The following is a 22,252-nucleotide window of genomic DNA, read 5'->3' as shown; positions in this document are numbered from 1 at the left end:
ACATCTCCAGTGTGGGCCTAATGGTCTGCCCGACCTCCTCCCCGCGCTCCCCCGCCTCGTCTCCGCCACCTGTGCTAGACCCGATGGGGCCTGCACTGCGACCTGCTCTCCGACTCTCCGACGGCGCCCGCGGTTGGGGGGACGCCTCCTGTGGTTGTCCCCCCCCCTCCGGCTTTGCCTCCCCCCGTCGCCATCTCCTTCCCGCAGCCGGACGCTCCTCCGGTCCCGTCGTCTCCACGGGCTGCCACGGAGGCCATCTCTCCGGCCCCCACTGCGCCACCTCCCCCTCCGACCGCACCATCACCCCCGGCCCAGCTCTTCCTCGGCTGTGCTGGGCCGGGACAGCTGCCCTCCCCTCCGTCTTCTCCTGGGGTGGGGGCGGCCCGGATCATCACGCCTCTAGCGGCCCAGCCCCCCCTCCCCGGTTCGCCGCCTACTCCCGCCGCGGTCGGTCGGCCTCCTCCCCGGTGGTGGCCTCCCGCCGGAGTGCTCGGCTGGATACTACCCACCCTGAGGGCAGCCCGGCGTTGCCCATCCCCGAGCGGGCGGAGCTCCGCCCTGCCGCCCGTAACTTGGAGCCAGGTACGCCCTCTGTTCCCCCCTCTGCTTCGTCTTGTTCTTTCTCTGCGCTTGAGTCTGTTCCGCTGGGTCACCTCGCCAAAGTGGCCTCCGACTCCGCGATCATTTTCCGAGGGGAAGTAGGCCCCCATCTTGCCCAGATCGTGGCCATCAGAGCCCGTGAGATTCTCGATGGGAAGCTCGCGGAGGCCCGGGCGGCCCTCCTCGTTCCCCCAGCCGCCTCTACGGCTGGGGGATCTCCCTCTCCGCCTTTGCCACAACCAACGGCCCCTCCTCCCTCGGTGGCCGTGCAGGAGATTCGGGGACGCACCCGCTCCCGTACGGCGGCCCTTCGTGCGCTTAGCGCTTCCCATGTTCTGGGGTCAAGCAGCCCCCCAATGGCTCCTTAATGCGGGCCCTCTTCTGGAACATCCGCGGCTTCGGCCATGATGGCCGCCGCCCCCAGTTAGTGGAGTACATGCGAGATGAGCACATCGACATCGTGGCGGTGCAAGAGACCATGCGTCGCGATTTTGCGCTCCCTGAGCTTGACCGGCTGAGCTCTCACCTATTTGCGTGGCACTGGCTCCCTTCTAGTGGGAGCGCGGGCCACTCGGGTGGCATCCTTTTAGGTGTGAAGGATGCCACCTTTGAGGTGGGCAGCATGGATAGGGGCGAATTCTTCGTCAGCATGGAGCTTTTCGAGAGGTCGCTCAACTTCAAGTGGGAGATCATCATTGTCTATGGACCGACCGATCATAGTAGGCCGGCCTCCTTCTTGGAGGAGCTCCACCAAAAAATCTCGGCCGCCTCCCTCCCCGTGGTCGTCGGGGGCGACTTCAACCTGCTGCGCGTATCGGAGGACAAGAACAATGGCAATGTTTGGTTTGCCCGGATGGATATGTTTAACGACTTCATTGCCGACCTCGCCCTCCGGGAGATTGATCGGGTTGGGGCCCGATTTACTTGGACCAACCGACAAGCCTCCCCGACCCTGTCCGTCTTGGACAGGGTCCTAGTTTCCCCGAAATGGGACCTCCGGTGCCCCCTAGCCTCTCTCCGCGCCATCACCCGGATTGGTTCGGACCATGTCCCCTTGCTCCTCTCCTTCGCGGACGAGCGTCCGCCGATCCCCCCTCGGTTCCGTTTTGAGACCTTCTGGCTATCCCAGGCAGGTTTTACCGACGCCGTCTGTGCTCGGTGGATCGAGGCTCGGGCCCACCACCACCCTCGCCCCCCTTCTGCTATTGACACGTGGCACTTCTGTGCGAAGCATGGCCATCAATTTATGAAGGGCTGGGGGGCCAACCTGGGCCGTAACGCCAGGGAGCGTAAGTAGGCGTTGCTCACCGTGATCCAGGCCCTCGACTTTCGGGCTGACACGGTGGGCCTCTCCCCGGACGAGTGGCTTTCCCGCTATGACCTCGAAGACCAGCTCTCCGTGATTTACACCGATGAGGAAGCCTATTGGCGCCTTCAGGGCGCTCAGCGTTGGGTCCTGAAGGGTGACGCGAATACAGCTTACTTCCAGGCGATTGCCAACGGTCGCCGTAGACGCAACACCATTCCCTGCCTGTGGGAAGGGGAAACTCTCCTTCAGGATCCTCGTGACATCCGCTGCCATGTCGACGGTTTCTATCGATCCCTCTTCTCTCCCGCTCCTAGGAGCGGCATCTCTCTCGCCCCTGATTGTTGGGCCGGTGCCCAACTAGTCTCTGACGCAGAGAACGCGTCCCTGACGGCTCCCTTCTCTGAGCAGGAGGTCTGGGAGGCCATCAAGGGTATGAACTCCTCCTCTGCGCCGGGCCCGGACGGTCTTTCGGTCATTTTCTTCCAGACCTTCTGGAACGTGATTAAACTAGAGGTCATGGCCATCTTTGATGAATTCTTTGTGGGATCTATTGACCTGGGTCGCCTCAACTTCGGGACCATCTCCCTCATCCCCAAGGTCCCTGGGGCGACTGACATCCGCCAGTTCCGCCCGATCACGGTCATTAACGTGATCTTCCAGATCCTGGCCAAGGGGTACGCCAATAGGGTGACCCTGCTTGCAGATCGGATTACCCACCCTAACCAATCGGCCTTCATGAAGGGTTGATACATCCTGGATGGTATCCTCGTGCTTCATGAGGTCCGGGCCAAGCGCCTGAAGGCGGTCTTTCTAAAGATCGATTTCCATAAAGCCTATGATACGGTTAGCTGGCCCTTCCTTAGGGAAGTCCTTCTTCGGAAGGGCTTTGACGACCGGTGGATCACGAGAGTCATGCAAATGGTCTCTTGCGGTCGCACGGCGGTCAATATCAACGGCGAGATCGGCCCCTTCTTCCCTACCCTATGTGGGGTGCGCCAAGGCGGCCCGTTCTCCCCGTTCCTCTTCAATATGGTCGTGGATGCTTTGGCCTCCATTCTGGATAAGGCAAAAGCCGCTGGCCACATCCGAGGGATTACCCCCCACCTCTCTGGGGGCTCGGGGATCTCCATCCTCCAATATGCTGATGACACGATCATCATGGTCGAAGGCTCGGAGATGGACATCACCAACCTCAAGTTCCTCCTACTTTGCTTCCAACAGATGTCGGGCCTCAAGATCAACTTTGATAAGAGTGATGTTATGGTGATGGGATATTCCCCTTCTGAGTCTGTGGCCATCGCCAATAGACTTAATTGCCGCCTGGGCTCTTTCCCCACTACTTACCTTGGGACGCCCATTAGTGACTCGCGTCTCTCTGTCGCAGACCTGCGGCCCTCCGTGACCAAGCTCCGGTCCAGATGTGAGCCCTGGCAGGGGAGGTGGCTTTATAAGGCGGCCCGGACTATCCTTATCAACTCATCCCTCTCCAGCCTCCTCTTGTTTCTTATGAGTTTCTACAGCCTCCATGAATCTCTCCATAAGGAGATCGCCAAAATTCAGTCCCGCTTCTACCGGGCTGGCGAGCATGGCAAGCAGAAGTATCACATGGTCAGCTGGCCTGACATCTGCAAGCCCAGGGAGCAGGGTGGATTGGGCATCATGTGCTCTAAACGGATGAATATTGCCCTTCTATCCTGGTGGTTGTGGCGTATCGCGCAGGCTCATGGTGGCCTCTGGCTGGACATTATCCGGAATAAGTACCTGCGTGGTCAACCCCTTGCCTTCTGCCAGAAACCGGGCGGATCTCAGTTCTGGCAGTCTCTCGTCCAACTTCTACCGGTGCTCCGCATTGGTACCTCTATCTCGGTGGGGTCCGGCCTCTCGACGCTTTTCTGGTTTGATCGCTGGGCCAGCGACTCTCCCTTTGCGGCCCGCTTCCCCGCCCTCTTCTCTATCTCCGTCGACCCTATGATTTCTGTTGATAGGGCCCTTCTTGACTTTGGGCGCCTTGCTTTCCGTCGGCCCTTTGGGCCGGCGGAATCCGCCGCCTGGCGTGAGTTGCTTGACTGCGTTGCTCTGCATGAGCCGTTGGTGGATGGGGATCAGGACCTTGTGCGCTGGCACCTGGAGCCGTCGGGCCAGTTCTCTACCAAATCGCTATACTTGGCCATTGCCCCCTCCTCCGCTCCCCTCCCCCTATCGATGGTGTGGTCCGTCCGCGTCCCCCTGAAGATTCACATCTTCATGTGACAGTGGATCCGTGGACGGGTCCCGTCCGGTGTGGAGGTCCGCAAGCGTAATGGCCCGGGCACTGGTATCTGCCCCCTCTGTGATGTTCCTGAAGACTCCAACCACATCTTCTTCGCCTGCGTCTCCGCCCGGTTCCTCTGGAGCTTCTTTCGTGAGATTGTCGGTGGGAGTTGGTGCCACACCAATTTCCCGGACTTATTTGCTGAACTCCAATTGTCCCCTACGTCCTCTCGCCACATTAGGTGGCTGGAGGTTGGGGTCCTTGCCTGGACGCTTTGGACCGTTCGCAATAAGCTTGTGATCCAGCGTACTCCTCTTCGTCGCGCTACTGATGCTCTCTACAAATTCTCGGGTTTCTTGCAGCTTTGGCGGCCGCTTAGCCTCCCCCCGGATCGGGACGCCATCTCAGCCTTCATAGCCGATCTCCGCTCGATGGCCGTCCGCCTGTCGCCGCCGCCCCCGCCGCCTCCGCCGGAGCCTAACTAGATCACCTGCGCTGGGCAGGCTGTGTTTTTTCTCTTTCTTCTGGGCTTGTTGAGCTGTGCCCTCAGCAGAACCTCTGTACTTTGTTGTGGTACTTGGGTGGTGTGTGTCTGTGGACCTGCTGTGGTTGTATGTCTTGTGACGGTTTGCTTTATTTATAAAGCGGGGCGAAAGCCTTTTTCGGTAATTCTTGAGGCTTGAATTTTCTATGTAAAGAACTTTCAGGAACCTTAGCTTCGGAAGGAACACTTCTGAAAGTCCAAAACCAATCCATGTTCGGAGATTAGGTGTTGACTGGAGAATCCGATCATCATAGAAATTATGAAAACAAGAACGATAGGACGTCATGGTATCAGAAGATGATGCACCAGCTTGGCCTACAATTGTTTGAGTGGCATACATGGTTAAGCAAAAGGCCAAATATTGAGATTGTCAAAAAATAAGTAAATATGTAGAGGGAAGGAACATCTCAAAAAATGGAGGAGAAAAGGCAGCCCGACCTGTAGTTTTGTCAATGATATGGAGAAAACCATCTCTTCTTGCTTCTTCTATGCACCAATCACGTAGAACATTATGAATCCTTATTGTTTGGATTGCCATATAACCAGATGCCATTGCAAAGTCAAATTGCACCAAGTTTCTTTGAGCCAAATCGGTAACATATCTCTGTGCCGTTTCTTCCATTGTATGCCTTGCTGTATGTGGAATGAAGCATTCAGCTATCCAGACTTCAGTCAGATCTGCCACAGTTATATCATAATCCTCCGGGAAAGAAGCAACATAGAGGAAACATGACTTGCGCCACTTATTTGACAAGCCATTATAACTCCGAGCTAGTATGTGTCCCACCACCTCTACTTCTTCTATGGATGTCCAATCCAAAAGCAAATCTGACCATGCATCTAGATTTAGATTCTTCGATAGATACCCCCCAAGAACTGCAAGTGCAAGTGGCAGGCCAGCACACTTCCTTGCAAGTTTTCTCCCTATTTCTTCAAACTTGTCAGGATTACAAATCATGTACGTTCTGTATGATGGTAAAGCTTTGCTTTTAAAAAGCTCCCAAGATTTCTCTTCATCCATGAGCTTTGGATCACAAACATAAGTTGGCATTTGAATATGATGCGCAACATCTTTTTTCCGTGTGGTTAACAGTACTCTACTGCCATTATTTGTATCTGGAAAGACTTTAGCTGCTCTATTTATTTGCTCCCAAGTGTCTGCCTCCCACACATCATCAACAAGTATCTTCTTTGTAATAGAAAGTCATGGATCTTCTTTCCGATCTCATTCTCCTGGATTTGATCAGTTGCCTTGCTTGATTCATAACTGGCCCCCGTTATTTGTTTCAGAATATCATTTAGTAGATCAATGCCCTTGAACTTTTGGGATACAGTCACCCAAGCAAATTCATTAAAGTATTCTTTAACTCAAGGTGAATTGTACGCTTTTCTAGCGAGTGTAGTCTTTCCTGCTCCACCCATGGCTACCAATGAGACAGCACTAAGTTTTTCATTCTTTTGGTCAACTAGCTTTTCCACTATTTCTTTGCACTCATCCTCAAAACCAACAACAACATCATCTACAAAATTCTGCGGGATAAGCGCATTATCCTCAATATCCTCTGACGCATCGATGCTGAGGTTGGCAATATTTAAATTAAACATGCTATTCTCAATTGCACTGATTTTACGCCTTACACGACGAATTTGAACATCAACCTTATGAAGGGCAACAAACTTTCTTGGCAAACGAGCATACCTTGAGATGGCACCCATAAAACCCTTCTTCAGCCTGCTTCGCAACTTCACGTACTCTGCAGCTTCAATAATGTTCTCCGTTTCATATGATGCATCTCTGAGCTGCCTGACGCAGACAGCCATGCTCGCGGTGCCAGACCTCATCTTGTTGTCGGCGTCTTCCAGAAAACCCTGCAGCCTCTCTAGCTCCTCCTTCAAGAACTCCACTTCACCGGTGACTGAACAAAGTAGCGATGACTCCCTGACGACCAGGTTACCAATTCTTCCCACCACAGCAGAAACTGCAGATTCTGCCATGGCTCTGGTTCGGCTCTCCTTGAGACAGAGCAGGCTCGAGGTCTCCTCTAATGACGGCCAGGAGCTAATGAAACTATGAAAGTATTAATGGATTGGACTATTAGTCAACGCGGTTGGGGTGGTTGATCACTCTATTTAAGAAAATGGTGGGTCAGCAACACTGCGTGTCATCAAGAAATAAATAATGCAGGACATGGAGTAACACGCTTCTGCATTGTTGTCCCTGTCAGCTTGAGGTCTCCTCTAATGAAGGTCAATAGCTACTGAAAGTAACAATGAATTTGATAATTGGAGAGGCCGCAATTACGGTGATTGGTCACTCTATTTTATAAAAGAGTGGGTCACCAACACTGCATGTCATCAAGAAATATAAAATGCAGGACATGGAGTAACACGCTTCTGCGTCATTGTCCCCGTCAGATTTGTTGAATAAAAGAGGCCATGTGCTTATTTAGTCTACCCTATACATTTTCCACGAACATACCAATGTTCATGAACAGCATTGGGGCACCCATTTTTCTATTACAAATGCAAGGAAACAATGTTCGTGAGCATAAAAGGTTGGTACCATGTACTGAAGAAAAAGAACCCATTATTGTGATTCTAGCTCGATCTGGAACAATAGGACAAGTAACCAATAGGACAAATAAGCCTGAATTTCAGTAGGCCTACCGAGGCCATCTTCAGATCACCGGCGTGACGGGTTGGCACAGTCGCATTGCTCGCGAGATTCGGCTAGGCCTGGGTATTCAGTATAAACAGAATTTTCGGTTTCTGCCATTCGGTTTATTTGTAAATTCAGTTTACAAAGATGAAAACCAAAAAAGACATCAAAAATTAACTAACCGAAATTTCAGTTTATTTGTAAATACAGTTTACAAAGATGAAAACCGAAAAAGACATAAAAAATTAACTAACCGGAAATTCAGTTTATTTGTAAATTCAGTTTACAAAGATGAGAACCGAGAAAGACATAAAAAAATAACTAACGAAAATTCGGTTTATTTGTAAATTCAGTTTACAAAGATGAAAGCCAAACAAGACATAAAAAATTAACTAACCAAAATTTCGGTTAACCGAGTTATTCGATTTGGTGTACGGTTTATACCATATACCATATTTCGCGAAAAGTCGCGAAAGAATTTCTGCCACATGGTTTCCTCCATCCGCGCTCTCTCTTATATAGCCAAGCTCTTCACCCGATTTTGTTTGGCTGCACGAGGTGGGACTAAACCAACATCGCCTATGCCCTCATCTACTTTTGGTTTTTTTAGGGGAATATATTTTCCGGTGGTACATGCACGTATGTGCTAACAGGGAACAACTGCGAAATCACTAGTTGAGGAGTACTCGTTGCAAAGATCACTACAACCTTTCCAGGTTGCGACAAGTGGCGCCCAACCTGAGAGTTTTTCATTTTTTCGTATAACCGTTTATTTAAAACGTTTTTATCTCTTAAATTGTGGGTCCAAATCTCGAACCGCTTCCACCGTTAGATTCCTCGCGTCGAGATCTTCAAAATTAGATCACATGTTGATAGGTTTTCACAAACTTATTTTCATGAAAAAACGAACGAAAAAACTAAACCGGGAGCACGAGTTTTTTCCCTTTTCGAAAGAGGCCCGTGCCTCTCGTGAAAAAAAAGAGAAAACGTGTTTTTTTCATTTCCAAGGAGGCACGGACGTGACTCTTGCGAAAGCACAACCGTGCCTCTCGCGGAAGCAAAACCGTGACTCTGCGAAAGGAAAAAACACAAAACGCGTTTTTTTCGTTTTCGAGGAGGCATGACTGTGACTCTCGCGAAAGCACAACCGTGACTCTCGCAGAAGCAAAACCGTGACTCTCGCAGAAGCAAAACCGTGACTCTCGCGAAATGAAAAAAAATAGAAAACATTTTTTTTCCGAGAGGCACGGCTGTGACTCTCGCGAAAGCAAACCCGTGCCTCTCGCGGAAGCAAAACCATGACTCTCAAGAAAGGAAAAGAAAAGAAAACACTTTTTTTGCGCAAAAAAATGATTTTTTTATCGGAAAGCTAAGAAAGACCGATGGGAAATCAAAATGTCAAAAAAACCCCAAAAAACCATTTTAAAAGCCGAAAACGCGTGCGAAAAACAAGCCCATGATAACATGGGCCTTGCACGCTGGTCATTCACTTGGCCCATGCAAAAATCTTGTCGATGTAGCACGACTTCACGAGCCCTACCAGCGGGGAGCACGACTTCATGACCTCACAACTATCAGTGCCAATTGGCGCGCTCTCAGCCGCCCGCTACGTGTCACGCTCTGGGTGTTCCCTTCGGATTTTGTTTTTCTGTTTTTCTGCAAGCGTTTTCGACTTTTTAAACCTTTTTTTGTTTTTTCAATGTCTCAGTTTTCCACTGGTCTTCCTTAACTTTTGGACAAAAAAAATTTACACGAAAAAACGCGTTTTCTTTTTTCCCCTTCCGCGAGAGTCACGGTTTTGCTTCCGCGAGGGGCACAATTTTTCTTTCGTGAAAGTCACGGCCGTGCCTCCCGGAAACGGGAAAAAATGGTTTTCTGTATTTTTCCTTCTGCGAGAGGCACGGTTTTTCTTCCGCGAGAGGCACAGCCGTGCCTCTCGAAAACGAAAAAGACGTGTTTTCTATTTTTTTTTCTTGCTTCCGCGAGAGGCATGGTTGTGCTTTCACGAGAGGCACAGCCGTACCTCCTCGGAAATGGAAAAAATGTGTTTTTTTTTTGCTTCCGCGAGAGACATGGTTTTGCTTCCGCGAGAGGCATGGTTGTGATTTCATGAGAGACACGGGCATGTCTCTTTCGAAAAGGGAAAAAACTCATGCTCCCGGTTCAGTTTTTTCGTCCGTTTTTTTCGTAAAAAAAGTTCATCAAAAACTATCAACTTGGGATCTAGCTTTAAAGATCTTGACGCAAGGAATCCAACAGTGAAAACAGTTTGACATTTCGACGCACGGTTTAAGAGATAAAACGTTTTGAATAAATGTATTTACGAAAAAAGGGAAAACTCCCGGGTTGCTACAAGTGGCGCACATGCGGCTAGCGCGAAAACTATTCACAAGCTCTAGCTGCTCGTGACATATTCTCGGTTTCTTCGGTTAACCATACTGAAAACTGTACCCAACCGAGTTAAATTCGGTTTGCAGATGTAGAAACCGAAAATTTCTGTGGTAGCACTAAAAACCGATAATTCGGTTTATTCAGTTTTGGCTTCGGTTCGGTCTTTAATTCATCGGTTTTTATGCTCAGGCCTAGATTCGGCAGCGGGCAAGGCTGTGGCATTTACGGGAAATCGGTTATAGCCTCGCTGGGCAAGGTCTAGCATTTGGTACCGCTAAGAAAAATCTGGCTTTTACGATGCAAGCGCGCATGCACAAAAAAAGGTCCACGCTTGACCCGCACGTACACACAAGTAACTGCCAGCAAAAACGATGCATCCAAATGCGTAGCTTATAGTATCTCTTGGACACCCAGTGTAATGCCCCGACCCGCAAAATAACTGCAAAAATGCAGGTTCGCGCGGAAAATGCTGCCCGATCAGACCCTGCAAACACGTCCGACCTGTAAAACTTTTTGCGGGGCGCGGTAAAATTCCCACCCCAACCCGCGGTTCTTCCCCTCGCCCTGTCGGTGCCTTGTATATAGCGGTAGCAGTTGGCGGGAGGGGGGGGGGGCATTTCAGCCCGTGCTTTTCCCCACCCACCCCCGCCTACGATTTCGGATACCCAGCCGTCGGGATCATGCTGACAGGCGCCACGCGCTGAGATTGTCGCCCGCCACTTCCTCCTACCTCGGCCGGCCGCAAAGCTGCAGATCCACGACAGTTTTGTTCCCGGATTTGGTGTTTTCGGCCATCGGTGGCTGCGCCAACCCATGAAGTGGTCGTGGAGCACCCCGCGCAGCCCCGGCAAAGCCCCAGTGCCGCATGCAGGTACTGGTTTGTCCTCTAGGCGCCGTCGTCGGTTTGCCGGCAAGGATTCGGCGGGCTGTTGATAACCCACAAGTATAGAGGATCGCAATAATTTTCGAGGGTAGAGTATTCAGCCCAAATTTATTGATTCGACATAAGGGGAGCCAAAGAACATTCTCAAGTATTAGCAGTTGAGTTGTCAATTCAACCACACCTGAATAACTTAGTATCTACAGCAAAGTATTTAGTAGCAAATTAGTGTGATAACAATGGTAACAGTGGCAAAAGTAACAATAGCAGTTTTGTAGTAATTGTAACAGTAGTAACAATAAAGTAAATAAGCAAAGCACAATACGTGAAAAGCTTATAGGCATTGTATCAGTGAAGGATAATTATGTCGGATGCAATTCATCATGTAATAGTTATAACATAGGGTGACACAGAACTAGCTCCAGTTCATCAATGTAATGTAGGCATGTATTTCGAATATAGTCATACGTGCTTATGGAAAAGAACTTGCATGACATCTTTTGTCCTACCCTCCCGTGGCAGCGGGGTCCTAATGGAAACTAAGGGATATTAAGGTCTCCTTTTAATTGAGTACCGGACCAAAGCATTAACACATAGTGAATACATGAACTCCTCAAACTACGGTCATCAACGAGAAGTATCCCGATTATTGTCACTCCGGGGTTGTCGGATCATAACACATAGTACGCGACTATAGACTTGCAAGATAGGATCAAGAACTCACATATATTCATGAAAACATAATAGGTTCAGATCTGAAATCATGGCACTCGAGCCCTAGTGACAAGCATTAAGCATAGCAAAGTCATAGCAACATCAATATCAGAACATAGTGGATACTAGGGATCAAACCCTCACAAAACTAACTTGATTACATGGTAAATATCACTCAACCCATCAGCGTCCAGCAAGCCTACGATGTAATTACTCACGCACGGCGGTGACCATCATGAAATTGGTGATGGAGGATGGTTGATGATGACGACGGCGACGAATCCCCCTCTCCGGAGCCCCGAACAGACTCCGGGTCAGCCCTCCCGAGAGGTTTTAGGGCTTGGCGGCGGCTCTGTATTGTAAAACGCGATGAAACTTCCTCTTTAATTTTTTTCTCATGAAACGGAATATATGGAGTTGGAGTTGAGGTCGGTGGAGCATCAGGGGGCCCGTGAGATAGGGGGCACGCCCAGGGGGAGGGGGTGCGCCCCCACCCTCGTGGACAGGGTGTGGGCCCCCTGACCTTGATTCTTTCGCCAATTTTTTTATATTTTCCAAAAGTTATCTCCGTGGATTTGCAGGTCTTTCGAGAACTTTTGTTTCTGCACAAAAATAACACCATGGCAGTTCTGCTGAAAACAACGTCAGTCCAGGTTAGTTCCATTCAAATCATGCAAATTAGAGTCCAAGACAAGGGCAAAAGTGTTTGGAAAAGTAGATACGTTGGAGACGTATCAACTCCCCCAAGCTTAAACCTTTGCTTGTCCTCAAGCAATTCAGTTGATAAACTGAAAGTGATAAAGAAAAACTTTTACAAACTCTGTTTGCTCTTGTTGTTGTAAATATGTAAAGCCAGTATTAAAGTTTTAAGCAAAGATTATGAACTAACCATATTCACAATAACACTTAAGTCTCATGCTTACTCATATCAATGGCATAATCAGCTAGTGAGCAATAATAATAAAACTCGGATGACAACACTTTCTCAAAACAATCATAATATGATATAACAAGATGGTATCTCGCTAGCCCTTTCTGAGACCGCAAAACATAAATGCAGAGCACCTTTAAAGATCAAGGACCGACTAAACATTGTAATTCATGGTAATGGAGATCCAGTCAAGTCATACCCAATATAAACTAATAGTAATGCATGCAAATGACAGTGTGCTCTCCAGCGGGTGCTTTTTAATAAGAGGGTGATGACTCAACATAAAAGTAAATAGATAGGCCCTTCGCAGAAGGAAGCAGGGATTTGTAGAGGTGCTAGAGCTCGATTTTAAGATAGAGAGGAATAACATTTTGAGCGATATACTTTCACTGTCAACGTAACAACTATGAGATCTCGATATCTTCCATGCTACATACATTATAGGTGGTTCCCAAACAGAATGGTAAAGTTTATACTCCCCCACCACCAACAAGCATCAATCCATGGCTTGCTCGAAACAACGAGTGCCTCCAACTAACAACAATCCTGGGGGAGTTTTGCTTAATTATTTTGATTTGCTTTGATCTTTTTGATCATGGGACTGGGCATCCCGGTTAACAACCATTTTTTCATGAATGAGGAGCGGAGTCCACTCCCCTTGAGAATAACCTACCTAGCATGGAAGATACAGACAACCCTAGTTGATACATGAGCTGCTCGAGTATACAAACAGAATTTCATTTGAAGGTTTGGAGTTTGGCACATACAAATTATTTGGAATGGCAGGTAAATACCGCATATAGGAAGGTATGATGGACTCATATGAAATAACTTTGGGGTTCATGGAGTTTGGATGCACAAGCAGTATTCCCGCTTAGTACAAATAAAGGATAGCAAAATACTGAGAAGCGACCAACTGAGAGAGCGACAACAGTCATGAACATGCATTAAAATTAATCAACACCGAGTGCAAGCATGAGTAGGATATAATCAACCATGAACATAAATATCGTGAAGGCTATGTTGATTTTTGTTTCAACTACATGCGTGAACATGTGCCAAGTCGAGTCACTCAATTCATTCAAAGGAGGATACCACCCTATCATACCACATCACAACTATTTTAATAGCATGTTGGCACGCAAGGTAAACCATTATAAGCTCCCAGCTAATTAAGCATGGCATAAGCAACTATAATCTCTAACTGTCATTGCAAACATGTTTATTCATAATAGGCTGAATCAGGAACAATGAACTCATCATATTTACAAAACCAAGAGAGTTCGAGTTCATACCAGCTTCTCTCATCCCAATCATTTCATCATATATCATCATTATTGCCTTTCACTTGCACGACCGAAGATGTGTATAATAATAAGAGTGCACGTGCATTGGACTAAGCTGGAATCTGCAAGCATTCAACTCAAGAGAGAAGACAAGGTAATATGGGCTCTTGGTTAAATCAAAAATCATGCATATAAGAGCCACTAAACATTTTCATTATAGTCTTCTACTCTTGAGCCCCAAAGGAAAGAAAAGAAATAAAACTATTTACACGGGAAAGCTCCCAACAAGCAAAAGAAGAATGAGAAATATTTTTGAGTTTTCTTTTAATTATTTCTACTACAGGCATGGAAATTAAGCTAACTAATTTTTTTGGGTTTTATTTCTTTAAGGTTTATCAAACACACAAGAAGAAAACTAGAAAAGGGAATTAAACTAGCATGGATAGTACAATGAAAGAGTATGAGCACCGACACTAAAATGAGTGTGTGAACATGAATGTAAAGTCGGTGAGGAATAGGTACTCCCCCAAGCTTAAGCTTTTGGCCTAAGTTGGTCTATGGCCATGGGTAGCCTGACTGATATCTGTAGTTGTAACTGGGGTCATACTGAGATGCATTAGCCATTGCCTCCTGAGCTGCAGCCTGGTGGCGGGCTGCCTCCGCTCTTCTCTCGTACTCGTTTGCCTCCTCCCTGGTGACAACATATCTTTGTTTTTCCTGATAATAAAAAAGGGTAGGAGCAGGGAGAGTAATATGGACAACATGACATCTATCAAAGATTAGTCGATATTGGAGGAATTGTTCATTCCTCTCAAGAAAATGATGACTAACCATGGCATTATGATCTAAATAAGCAGGAAGCAACTCCGTATCATCTGCATGTATAGGTATATCAAGATAATTAGCCACACGGGTTGCATAAATTCCTCCAAAAAAGTCTCCAACTAAACCATTATGATGCAACCTACGTGCAACAATTGCCCCCAAGTTGTATTGTTTATCACCTAATACAACACTCTTGAGAACACAAAGATCAGGAATACACATGCGACATGCTTCATCTTTACCATTAATGCATCTACCAATGAAGAGAGCAAAATAATGTATAGCAAGAAAATAAATGCTCCCTATGGTAGCTTGTTCTATTTCCCTAGATTCTCCCACTGTGATATTAGCAAGAAAGTCTTTATATTCAGATTTACTTGGTTCATTAACACTTCACCACTGCGGGAGTTTGCAAGCGGTAGTAAAATCTTTTAGGTCCATGGTATATGATTTATCATAAATATCAAACATGACACTTTGAGAATTGCGCGATGATGTAAATTTAAACCTTCTCGCAAATGAATCAGTTAAATATCGATATTGCGGGCACTTATCTTGCATGAATTCCTCAAGGTCAGCATTACGCACATACGCATCGAATTCATCCTTGATACCCGCTGCTACCATAAACGGCTCTAACGACCATTCACAAGGCCGTGCGTCAGCTTCCCTTGGTGGTTTGTCGTCCAGCTCACGTATCGCGAGCCTGGGTCCTTTCTTTCTTGAAGAACCACCTTGATACATTTTCCTAAACATATTTCTTTTTCTGCAATATTTCTGAAATTTTTAGTGACTCAAAATAAAAGTGAATCAAAATAAACAAGATTGATAGCAACTACTCCCACAAGTGCCTAGAGCCTATATCATGCATTAGAATTACTTGGGACCTTATAAATTTAACATGCAAGCTCAAGAACAGGGTCACCAAGGTAGCAAGAATTTGCAATGAATAAAGCACTAGAACAAAAACTAATTGGATCATTGGAGGAGTCACATACCAAGCAACAATCTCCCAAAGCCGTTTTGTGTATGGAGCTTTGAGCAAGGAGATCGAAAATCGCAGCAAAATGAGCTGGAACTCGTGCTTGAGCTAGATGGGGATTTTTTTGGGAGGAGGATGGAGTGTGTGGGTGCAGGGGTAAGTGGAGGGGAGCCACCATGGGCCCACGAGGCAGGGGGCGCGCCCTGGACCCTCATTACCAGGTGCTTGCTCCCCCTGCTGTGTTCTTAGTGCCAAATATTCTCAAATATTCCAGAAAAAATCATATTAAATTGGCATGGCATTTGGAGAACTTCTATTTTTGGGATATTTTTTATTGCATGAGTAATTCAGGAAATAGACAGAATATTATATTTCTACTTTATTTTTTCTAAATAACAGAAAGTAAAGAGAGGGTACAGAAGGTTGTGCCTTCTAGTTTCATCCATCTCATGATCATCAAAAGGAATCCACTAACAAGGTTGATCAAGTCTTGTTAACAAACTCATTCTGAATCACATGAAACCGAAGAAATTTCGAAGTGGCACTATGTTACCTCAACGAGGATATGAACATCCCCAATAACAAGAATATCATACTTTTCCTTTGTAGTAGGAAGAAGAAATTCAAAACCTCCAAATATAATTGATGGAATTTTCCCAATAGAATTTATGCTGTGAACTTGAGGTTGTTTCCTCAGAAAATGTATCGTATGCTCATTTCCATTAACATGAAAGGTGACATTGCCTTTGTTGGAATTAATAACAACACCTGCAGTGTTTAAAAAGGGTCTACCAAGGATAATTGAGATACTGTCGTCCTCAGGGATATCAAGAATGACAAAGTCTGTTAAGATAGTAACATTTGCAACAATAACAGGCACGTCCTCACAAATGCCAATAGGTATAGCAGTTGATTTGTCAGCCATTTGCAAAGATATCTCAGTAGGTGTCAACTTGCTTAATTCAAGTCTATGGTATAAGGAAAGAGGCATAACACTAACACGGCTCCTAAATCACATAAGGCAGTTTTAATATAATTTCTTTTGATGGAGCATGGTATAGTGGGTACTCCGGGGTCACCAAGTTTCTTAGGTATTCCACCCTTAAAGGTATAGTTGGAAAGCATGGTGGAAATTTCAGCTTCAGGTATTTTTCTTTTATTAGTAATGATATCTTTCATGTATTTAGCATAAGGGTTTATTTTAAGCATATCAGTTAAGCGCATACGTAAGAAAATAGGTCTAATCATTTCAGCAAAGCACTCAAAGTCCTCATCATCCTTTTTCTTGGATGGTTTAGGAGGAAAAGGCATGGGTTTCTGAACCCATGGTTCTCTTTCCCTACCATGCTTCCTAGCAACAAAGTCTCTCTTATCATAACGTTGATTTCTCGATTGTGGGTTATCAAGATCAACAGCAGGTTCAATTTCTATATCATTGTCATTACTAGGTTGAGCATCTATATGAACATCATTATTAGCATTATCAGTGGGTTCATGTTCATCTCCGGATTGTGTTTCAGCATCAGAGATAGAAATATCATTAGGACTCTCAGGTGTTTCTACATTAGGTTCACTAGAAGCATGCAAAGTCCTATCATCTTTCTTTTTCTTCTTTTTAGAAGAACTAGGAGCATCTAAATTATTTTTCTGAGAATCTTGCTCAATTCTCTTAGGGTGGCCTTCAGGATACAAAGGTTCCTGAGTCATTTTACCAGTTCTAGTAGCCACTCTAATAGCAAAATCATGTTTATAATAATTCATCTAGCAATTCATTCTGAGCCTTAAGTACTTGCTCAGCTTAAGTGGTGACCATAGAAACATGTTTACTAGTGAGTTTAAGTTCACCCTTAACTCTAGACATATAATCACTCTAGCGCCCAATCATATAAGAATTATTTTTCAACTGTCTACTAATATAATCATTGAAATTTGCTTGTTTATCCATAAAATCAGCAAATTCATCTAAGCACTGGCTAGCAAATTTAGTAAACGGGATTTCAACTTTATCATATCTGTAGAGAGAATTTACCTTCACTACCCGTGTTGGGTTATCAAGACAATGTGTTTCTTCAACAGGAGGTATATTAAGACCATGTATTTCTTCAATAGGAGTTAAATTCTTAACATCTTCAGCTTTAATACCTTTTTCTTTCATTGATTTCTTTGCCTCTTGCATATCTTCAGGACTGAGAAATAGAACACCCCTCTTCTTCGGAGTTGGTTTAGGAATAGGCTTAGGAGTTGGCTCAATTGGCTCAGGAAGAGTCCAATTATTTTCATTTGTCAACATATTATTTAATAACAATTCAACTTGATCGATTGTTCTTTCCCTGAAAACACAACTAGCACAAATATCCAAGTGGTCCTTGGAAGCATCAGTTAGTCCGTTATAAAAGATATCAAGTATTTCATTTTTCTTAAGAGGATGACCAGGCACAACATTAAGTAATCAGAGAAGCCTCCCCCAAGCTTGTGGGAGACTCTCTTCTTCGATTTGCACAAAATTATATATTTCCCGCAAGGCAGATTGTTTCCTATGAGCAGGGAAATATTTAGCAGAGAAGTAATAGATCATATCCTGGGGACTACGCACACAACCATGATCAAAAGAATTAAACCAAGTTTTAGCACCACCCTTTAATGAGAAAGGAAATAATTTAAGGATATAATAATAGCGAGATTTCTCATCATTAGTAAAAAGGGTGGCTATATCATTTAACTTAGTGAGATGTGCCACTACAGTTTCAGATTCAGTGCCATAGAAAGGATCAGATTCAACAAAAGTAATAATCTCAGGATCAACAGAGAATTCATAATCCTTATCAGTAACAAAAATAGGTGAAGTAGCAAAAGCAGGGTCATATTTCATTCTGGCATTCAGAGTTTTCTGTTTCAGCTTAGCTAATAATTTCTTAAGATCAGATCTATCATTGCAAGCAAGAAAATCCCTAGCAGTTTCTTCATCCATAACATAACCCTCGGGAACAACATGCAATTCATACTTAGGGGGAGAACCTTCATCATCACTATCATCAATATTATCAGTTTCAATAATTTCATTCTCCCTAGCCCTAGCAAGTTGTTCATCAAGAAATTCACCTAATGGCACAGTAGTATCAAGCATAGAAGTAGTTTCATCAGAAGTATCATGCATAGCAGAAGTGGCATCATCAATAACATGCGACATATCATAATTCATAGCAGTAGCAGGTTTAGGTGTCGCAAGCCTACTCATAACAGAAGGAGAATCAAGTGCAGAGCTAGATGGCAGTTCCTTACCTCCCGTCATAGTTGAGGGATAAATTTTAGTTCTTTGATCTTTCAAGTTCTTCATAGCAATCAACAGATATAAATCCCAAGTGACTCAAAGAATAGAGCTATGCTCCCAGGCAACGGCGCCAGAAAATAGTCTTGATAACCCACAAGTATAGGGGATTGCAACAGTTTTCAAGGGTAGAGTATTCAACCCAAATTTATTGATTCGACACAAGGGGAGCCAAAGAATATTCTCAAGTATTAGCAGTTGAGTTGTCAATTCAACCACACCTGGATAACTTAGTATCTGCAACAAAGTATTTAGTAGCAAAGTAGTGTGATAGCAATGGTAATAGTGGCAAAAGTAACGATAGCAGTTTTGTAGTAATTGTAACAGTAGTAACGGTAAAGTAAATAAGAAAAGGACAATATGTGAAAAGCTCGTAGGCATTGGATCAGTGAGGGATAATTATGTTGGATGCAATTCATCATGTAATAGTTATAACATAGGGTGACATAGAACTAGCTCCAGTTCATCAATGTCATGTAGGCATGTATTCTGAATATAGTCATACGTGCTTACGGAAAAGAACTTGCATGACATCTTTTGTCCTACCCTCCCGTGGCAGCGGGGTCCTAATGGAAACTAAGGGATATTAATGCCTCCTTTTAATAGAGTACCGGACCAACGCATTAACACATAGTGAATACATGAACTCCTCTAACTACAGTCATCACCGAGAAGTATCCCGATTATTGTCACTTTGGGGTTGTCGGATCATAACACACAATAGGTGACTATAGACTTGCAAGATAGGATCAAGAACTCACATATATTCATGAAAACATAATAGGTTCAGATCTGAAATCATGGCACTCGGGCCCTAGTGACAAGCATTAAGCATAGCAAAGTCATAGCAACATCAATCTCATAACATAGTGGATACTAGGGATCAAACCCTAACAAAACTAACTTGATTACATGGTAAATCTCATCCAACCCATCACCGTCCTACAAGCCTACGATGGAATTACTCATGCACGGCGGTGGGAATCATGAAATTGGTGACTGAGGTTGGTTGATGATGACGACGGTGACGAATCCCCCTCTCCGGAGCCCCGAATGGACTCTAGATCAGGCCTCCCGGGAGGTTTTAGGGCTTGGCGGCGGCTCTGTATCGTAAAACGCGATGAAACTTCATCTCTGTTTTTTTCTCCGTGAAATGGAATATATGGAGTTGGAGTTGAGGTCGGTGGAGCATCAGGGGGCCCACGAGACAGGGGGGCGTGCCCAGTGGGAGGGGGCGTGCCCCCCACCCTCGTGGACAGGGTGTGGGCGCCCTGACCTTGATTCTTTCACCAATATTTTATATATTTTCCAAAAGTTATCTCCGTGGATTTGCAGGTCATTTTGAGAACTTTTGTTTCTGCACAAAAATAACACCATGGCAGTTCTGTTGAAAACAGTGTCAGTCTGGGTTAGTTCCATTCAAATCATGCAAATTAGAGTCCAAGACAAGGGCAAAAGTGTTTGGAAAAGTAGATACGTTGGAGACGTATCAGCTGTCGCCCGGGCTCGGCGCTCGGGCAGTGGCTCGCCGGCTCGCCGATGCCGCTCATACGATGTGACGACTGCACACAGTGCTGCAGCTAACTTCTAGGACGCCGAACCACACCGGATGGGTATTCGTAAAATGCGAAAATGACGGGGTATGTTGTTGTTTCCATTCGGCTTTGTCAACCTATTCAGTTCAATTTCGATAGCTTATGGAGTTCGTCATGTGTGTAGGAAGATGGATGCTCATTTTGGTTTTGGGAAGGAGAATACATTGATTTATTGATAGAAAGAAACTTAATAGATGTTCGTGCACTCCTTAGTAAAATTGAGGCTAATGATGCGGCTGCATGTGCAATTAGAGAAGAAACTAGCGGGGGAGCAATGTCTACTTCTTTAGAACCAAAGAAGAAGAATGAAGAATGCAAGATCAAGAATCCGCAGATCAACAAAGAATGCATGGAGAAGATGTTGGTCCAACTTGTGGGAGCAGTTATGAAAGTTGGATATCTTCTGAAATGCCTAATTATGGTTCTTGTTTTCTTTGGTCGTGCTGTTATAGCAAAGATTTGGTGAATTATTATATACCCAATGCCCTTGAAGAAAATAAAGGAGCAAAACAATGTGTTTTCATGCCGGAAATTGAAATGCAAATTACTGATTTATGGGCCGGCGCAGGCGTCGATAGTCAGAACCCGCAAAATGGACCCATCCTTTTTTACGGGTCCATTTTGCGGGGTCTGACTCTGCCGCCGACCGCACAGAATATCCTTTTCTACGGGTCCGTTTTGCAGGGTCTAACTCCACCGCCTCGCGCGCCGGCCCGCAAAGCCGTTTTTGCGTGAACTGTATACACGTATTACGGGTCGGCATTATACAAGGTCTGCTAGAGATGCTCTTACGGCAAGGTTAGCAAAGGTGAGCTTGGCTAGCTGGGCTAGCCTTAGTATAGCCCACCCAGCAATGCAACCAAACGTTTGATCTTGTTTGGCGGTTTCTCTGGAAACAGATCTTGCAGATTCGTGCGGTTGACTGAATAAGGAAACGGGTCCAGAGAGCACGTAACTTTTCTTAGTCAGATTCCAGCATTGCATCTTCTAAATTTGTACATAGAACACTATAAATCTGAATTTGTTTGACATGGCAGATTTTTAACCGCCCCTATGGCCATTTATAGAGATAAAAAGGAGGTGAAATCTTGTTTAGAGCATGCCTATCTTTCAAGAGCAACCGACCGTAGCTCTGCCTTCTCATTAAGAAAAAATGGTGCATGTGCCCCGAGGTTGCACACCAACCAGGTGAACGCCATCCCCGGAGAGCCCATGACCGAGATGGCGAGGAAGATGACGGCAGTGGGGCTCCACGATAGCGCTTCCAATGAGGGAATGGTGTTCTAGGACGACGATCAATGCCGACATCAACAGAGGTCGGGCTAGGCTTTCACCCGGAGCTTACCAAAACCATCATCACTAGAGCCAATCGCCAACAACGGCAGACAAGCACACTACATAGCTCACTGCCACCAACCACCACCTACACGACCGGCAAAACCACCACGGCCCCTCGCGCCGGTATGGCAGCCCCGCACCCATCACCAAGTGCGGCGCAATCAGGTAGCCATCATCGACCCTCATTGCACTGGAAGGCATCGCAGCCACACCACCACAAAAACCAGCGCGACCGCACAAGACAGAATAGAGGGAAGGCCTAGCCTATCGAATACTAGCATCTTCATGCATCTTGTAGCATAGAAGAGATATGAGTAACATACTATATAGTAGTAAGTATGTTGTAACATCACCCAGAGATCACTTTCTCGACTCCCTGCGAGAAAGCAATCTCGGAGCCATCATATCCCTTTCTCATGCCTCAGTATCTAGTTCTAGTTGTATCAATCGGGATACAACTCCGAGCATCCATTACTGTGGACACGGCTATTCGAATAGATAATACCTCCCCGCAGGGGTGCACAAACTTACCCAACACGCTCGATCGACTCCGGCCAGACACACCATTAGGTCATGATCGGCCTCGGCCGATCAACACACTGCGGTCCAACCTAGGCTCAGC

The 22,252-nt window shown here is 45.8% G+C and overlaps 1 protein-coding gene across 1 annotated transcript; it reads right to left on the bottom strand.

Moving 5' to 3' along the window:
* Positions 1 to 4,497: 4,497 nt before the first annotated feature.
* On the bottom strand, positions 4,498 to 5,780 carry LOC119361311 (probable disease resistance protein At1g58390). Its single transcript, XM_037626585.1, has 3 exons — positions 5,143 to 5,780; positions 4,840 to 5,019; positions 4,498 to 4,637 (listed from the first exon to the last, which is right to left on the bottom strand). The coding sequence occupies exons 1-3, from the start codon at positions 5,753 to 5,755 to the stop codon at positions 4,498 to 4,500; spliced, it is 933 nt and encodes a 310-aa protein (XP_037482482.1). The 5' UTR covers positions 5,756 to 5,780.
* Between the last annotated feature and the right edge of the window lie 16,472 nt (positions 5,781 to 22,252).

This window comes from Triticum dicoccoides, chromosome 2B, assembly GCF_002162155.2.
Source record: "Triticum dicoccoides isolate Atlit2015 ecotype Zavitan chromosome 2B, WEW_v2.0, whole genome shotgun sequence".
NCBI lineage: Eukaryota > Viridiplantae > Streptophyta > Magnoliopsida > Poales > Poaceae > Triticum > Triticum dicoccoides.
The sequence above is the reverse complement of the archived record's forward strand: the minus strand, read 5'-3'. Positions and strand labels throughout refer to the sequence as shown.